The following is a 5,617-nucleotide window of genomic DNA, read 5'->3' as shown; positions in this document are numbered from 1 at the left end:
AAAAGAAGCTATATTTTCCGGCTTTATTTAATTCAAATATAGTGTCTTTTTAAAAGACGTTACACCTTAACGGCCGTAAAAAGACGCTATACTTAACTGGTCAAACGGCCATTAAGGTATAACGTATTTTAAAAAGACGTTATTCATATTTTGATTACTATATTTTTTTTCCATATATTTTTGTTTTTTGAATTCAAAAGAACCACATTTTAATTTCGGACTCCTTGAATGGGTCAAAAAATTTAAGGGAGAGCAGAATTAAACAGCTCTAGCTAGATATTACATAGTACTCCTACATAGACAAATTCGGACATTTACTTCATTTAAACTTTAAAGCCTATCTCGCTTTGTCCTCTCCAGGCTCCAGCCATATTTATTAGCGTAATCTGTTAGAAAGAAGACAGATCAAAATTCTGGGAATAACAAAGGCTCGGAACTAGATTCATTTTCATTTTTCACAATCGTCGAGCAATACATATTTTGGCGCCAGACCGACATTACCTCAAAACTCCGGCGAAACCGCAGCGCTCGATTCGATGGCGAATCACACAGCCGAGGAAAAGCCCCTTAGGAAAATGGCGGATGCGTTCAAAGACCTAGCCAACACTTTAAATTCTCAAACCCTAGACGAAGCTATTCAGCTGGAAGTTGCCCCTTTCTCTCGCGCTTGCACTTTGGTCTCCCCTCTTTTCCGCTGTCTCGGTATCGCCTTCAAGTTCGCCGAGCTCGATTACGTCGCCAAGGTTATCCTTTCGTTCCCTGTGATTGACAACAGTATAATCCACTATTCAATTCGCTTTTTGATTGATCTTTTTCTTTCCCCGATAGATTTTGTTGTCATCATATTTAATGTGTAATTATTGAATGGAAGCTGGTAAATATTACTCCTTGTGAACCATAATATGTTTTATTTTCTACTTTTCAAAGGTTAAAGTGGAAAGTTTTTGATCGTACATTTTGTGTTGTTTTCCAGTATTCAAATTTAATTATTGAATTAAGCTATATTTGTGAGTTGAAATTGATCAAATTGATTATCAAAAGCTGAAATGGACAGATATTATTAAATTTATTAATCTGATAACTTGTCTCATATGCCTTTTGTTGGGAGGCTCGATTATTTTTTTTGGGTATTCATATAATAATATATTGATCGTCTTAAATGCACTCTATTTCCGAATGTGGATATAGCTTAAAGCAAAAAGGCTTGCCCTTTGACATCCATTGATAGTTGGTTTTCCTTTGATAACATATGCTTGTGGTAGCAGCATATATTGCATATGAATATATGCATGTAGGTGTATGCAGTTTTTCACAAAAATATTGCTGATCGAGTAATTGGGCAATTGTTAATGGTGACCACAGGTGGATGATCTGGCAGAGGCTTCAAAGTCTATTACAACATTGAAAGCGATGATGGATCAAGATGTTCAAGCAGACTGTGTGAGGAGGGCAGGTAGTCATACAAGGAACTTGTTAAGAGTTAAACGTGGGCTGGATATGGTTAAGGTTTTATTCGAGCAGATTATAGCCTCAGAGTATGCTTATTATCTTTTTCCTTTATGCTTATATTTTTCCTTTATTACTAGCAATTCCTGTTACGAATCTCACAAATTCTTGAAAAACAGTTTATTGGTTGATAACACCTGAAATTATCCTCTATGAAAAACTTTTCTTGGCTGAGAAGCTTGGAATCCAAAGGCATGGTATTTACAGCGTTCTACGTTCTTAATTTTCTGATGATGTTACAAACTTTGATTAAGTCCTTTTTTGGTCCAAAAGCCAATTTATTATTCTGTGTTTTGAGTAATTTTCAATTTCTGTGCCATTCTTCTGGCAGGCCTTTGGTATATAAACTGCCTGCTTATTTAATACCACGGGCCTATTTCTTCTGGGTTACAGACATGTCAGATGTCAACTTCTGTGAACATCAGGTTTGCAGATGTTCAGAGAATGACATTTCTCTTGTACTTAGAAAGGGAGAACAGAACATAATGAGGTAGCATACCAATCAAAAAATAAAATATACTCCTATTATGACAACAACATTTTCCAGCAACAGGGACATACATACATGAAATTCCATAAACTTGTGGATTAACTGTACAGTTACATACACTAGTTTTAGAAACCCAAGATCGTCTTTGAATTCTCCCTCTCTTCTCTGCCTCTAGACCACTACTGTAAAGCCATTGCTATGGGGTGTAGGCATGTAGCCAGTTCTTCAGGTAGAAAGAAAGAAACCTCCCGTTAGCTTGGTGCTGAGGAATATTGCAGTCGAGGTTGAGAAAGAGATTTGAGGAAGTATAAAGTTCTAGGTTTTACAACTTGGTTTTTCACCAGGTCTTTCTCTTCTTTGCTGCTGAAGAAGAATAAGAGAAAGAAGACAGGAAGTTATGAGCTTCCGTCAAAATGATTGGAAAACATATGTTATCCAAGTTCAGATGATTTGATGGTTAAGATGAGGAAGTCTGACAACAACAACAACAAACCCAGTATGCTCCCAATAGGTGGGGTCGGGGAGGGTAGTCCGTACGTAGACCTTACCCCTACCTAATGCAGGGAGAGAGACTGTTTCAATAGACCCTCAGCTCGGAAAGGGTGAGAAGAAGAGGAGGAGGAGAAAAAGAGGGAGATAAAGGATAAGTAGTTCCAAATAATAGCAACAGGGAATACAATAAGTGAGGCGAGCAAAACCACATAACTCAATAAAAATCTAAGAATATGAAGGGACATGCGTGCTATTTAGACGAGGAAGTCTGACAAGAAGAATCAAAATTAAGCATGAAATTTGCAACAGGGAAAATGTTTACCAACTTATTTATTTATTATTGCTAACTTTGTTGATAGTATGACTGGTCATTACACAATAATGGGCCCTCAATTTGCTTGGTTAAACTTGTTACGTGCTTGATTAACTTCTGTATTTCAACCTCCAAGAACATTACCTAGTTGTGCTCCTCTTTAAACCTTTCAGATGGCCAGAGTATCATAAAACCCTTAAATGAAACTCATTAATACCTACTTTTCCCGCCAGAGAACCAATATTATCTCTTATCCTTCTCTAAACAGGAGAATGGGAGGAGTAGGCGTGAACTTCATGCATAGCAGTTTGAAACATTACTATCCCCCAAAAAGCATATTTGCATATTTTAAATTTATGAAGGATAGTGAAAGAGTACTTGACGCGTGTGTCAGCTTTTCTTTGAGTGAGAAATGTCAGTTTTTGGCGTAACCTGATGGATGTTCACATGAATCTACCCATGTGGTCGGGAATCATTAACATAGGTTGATGTTCATAAGTAATTGTAGGTATTAAATTTCAAACTTTAGTGTACTTGTTGACTTTAAGGTGCATGGAAGTCAGTGACAAGTCACAACATATTATGGAGTTTTATTCTATTCTGCAAATCAATTGTTGTTTAACACGGTGGATATTCACATGAACCTGCCCTTCTGGTGGCTGATTTGGCAAGAATAGATAATTTCTCAAATTCTTGGTCTGTTTTTTCATTCTTCTTAGGTGCTGGGAAGTAGCTAAATATTTTGACATGTTATTGCAAAACTTTGAGATTTGTAGTGTTTGAATGTTATCAGTTACTAACTGGTTTTTCGGACCTCTTCTAACAGGTATCTTTGTTTTCAGCTTTAATAGCGATAGTTGATGTTCACATTTGGTAACTGTCTTTGGCAGGGGGAATTCCTTGAAGGATCCAGCATCAAAAGCATATCAACAAGTGTTTGCTCCATATCATGGATGGGCCATCAGGAAAGCTGTGTCTGCAGGAATGTATGCCCTTCCCACCCGGCAACAGCTGATGAACAAGCTTAATGAAGATGGTGAGTGTGCGGTTCAACTTAGTTCCTGTACCTCTGACCCAACCAACAACTCACGTACCCTGAAATATAACTTCAAGTCTAGTGCACTTCCTGGCACAGTAACTTTTGTTCAGAAGTGAACTTGGTTTGGGTTTAGTGGCAGAGCCACAGCTAATGAAAGGGGTTCAATTGAATCCCCTTTGTCGGAAAATCGTACAGCATAAATAGGGTAAAAGATGATTTTTTCATATATACATATATACTTCTGAATCCCCTTGTAGTGGCATTGTGGTAAAGATAGTTCAAAATTTTCTTTAGGTCTCAAGTTCTAATTTTTTGAATGCCCTAGTTAAAATTCCTGGACCTACCATTATTTAGCTTTGTCCAATTCGTTCAGTAATTTGCTTAGATTCTTAATGGCACAACCTGTTTTGGGCTAAAAATGAATTATGAATTGAAATACCAGGACATCATAATCCTGATTGTTGGATAGCTGCTCCCTCCTATACTATGACACTGAAGTCCAAATATCAGGACTTTTGTTTGTGTCTGCCTCTCCTATCACCCTTGGGAAGGACTTCCATGACAGAAGTTTGAAATTTCATACCCTGCTTGTTTCATTACTTATTTGGTTTTAGCTTCTTAATTGTTGACTAAAGGGGTCAAAACTGAATTTGCACTTTGCTTGGTTCAAGGAACAAATTGTTCCTAATATAGTGATTGTACTTGTATGCTGACAAATTCTTTTCGACAGTTGTTCATTTCATTCTATCTCTACCTACACGATTGTTGCCTTTTTATTGTTCAGAATGGGTCCGTAGACACACCTCATATCAGTGCTCATGGCCACCTAAATCTTTCTCAGTCTCACATCCTATCTAATGCCTTATAGTCCATGTATACAGATCTTGAATAGGTCACCGACCTGTTCCGGTGGTTGTTTCTTTTTCATTTCTGTCTGATGAGTTTGTTGTTTTTCTCTGTTATTTTCAGAAGCCTCCGCAAGAACGCAGATGCAAAATTATGTCGCCTCATCTGGCACTGTCATTCTGTACATTGACAAACTCTTCATCTCAAGAGATTTGGGTATCGATTGGTGACCCTAAACTGGATGACAAAGCGCCATTTGTTTATCGTGATTCGCCTCAAATCACTATTTACGTTAATATATAATCATGCAAAACATTTGTCCAAATATTTGATTGTAACTTGTAACTAACTTCATCTTTAAGGGGCAAGTGCACACATAGCCATTCTCAAGGATGCTATTTAGAGATTAGCCCGTATTTATTTTTTCCTTAAATTTTAAACTAAAAATCTTACCTTCAAAATGTCTGAAATGAAAAACTGAAATTCAGGATGTACTGGCTGATTTCTGAACAACAGCCTCTTAGAGTGGCTATCTTGTGTCATTTCTACCATCTCTTTAACAGCAAAGTGCCCTAAAGCACAGATCATCTACCAACACTTGGGGAGAGGTTTAGCTCATCATTTTGGAAAGAAAACGAAAATATATCATTTTGATTTCACCGTCTTCCAGTGTCTTTGGCTCTGCCCACGTAGAGAAAATCTACTAGTATGTATAATGACAAACTTATTTATCAATGCTCTTAGCCTGGTAACTGTGGAGGTCAGGTTTATCTCCATTTGAGCATGCGACTATGTCCAGCTTATATGCTGGTGTTTCCCCTAGTAATTTGTGCTAGAAGGTGATATTTCACAAGGCGATGACCACTTAACTCGGGGTAGCAAAATAAGTTAAAAGATTAGCGAGTTTGGTATGACATAAGTCATTCGTGAT

The 5,617-nt window shown here is 37.4% G+C and overlaps 1 protein-coding gene across 1 annotated transcript; it reads left to right on the top strand.

Moving 5' to 3' along the window:
• The first annotated feature begins 349 nt into the window (after nt 1–349).
• Nucleotides 350–5,180, top strand: LOC107827167 (accelerated cell death 11-like). The gene is made up of 4 exons (XM_016654251.2): nt 350–743; nt 1,363–1,535; nt 3,692–3,837; nt 4,810–5,180. The coding sequence occupies exons 1-4, from the start codon at nt 537–539 to the stop codon at nt 4,914–4,916; spliced, it is 633 nt and encodes a 210-aa protein (XP_016509737.1). The 5' UTR covers nt 350–536; the 3' UTR covers nt 4,917–5,180.
• The last annotated feature ends 437 nt before the right edge of the window (nt 5,181–5,617 follow it).

Source organism: Nicotiana tabacum, chromosome 3 (genome assembly GCF_000715075.1).
Source record: "Nicotiana tabacum cultivar K326 chromosome 3, ASM71507v2, whole genome shotgun sequence".
NCBI lineage: Eukaryota > Viridiplantae > Streptophyta > Magnoliopsida > Solanales > Solanaceae > Nicotiana > Nicotiana tabacum.
The sequence above is the reverse complement of the archived record's forward strand: the minus strand, read 5'-3'. Positions and strand labels throughout refer to the sequence as shown.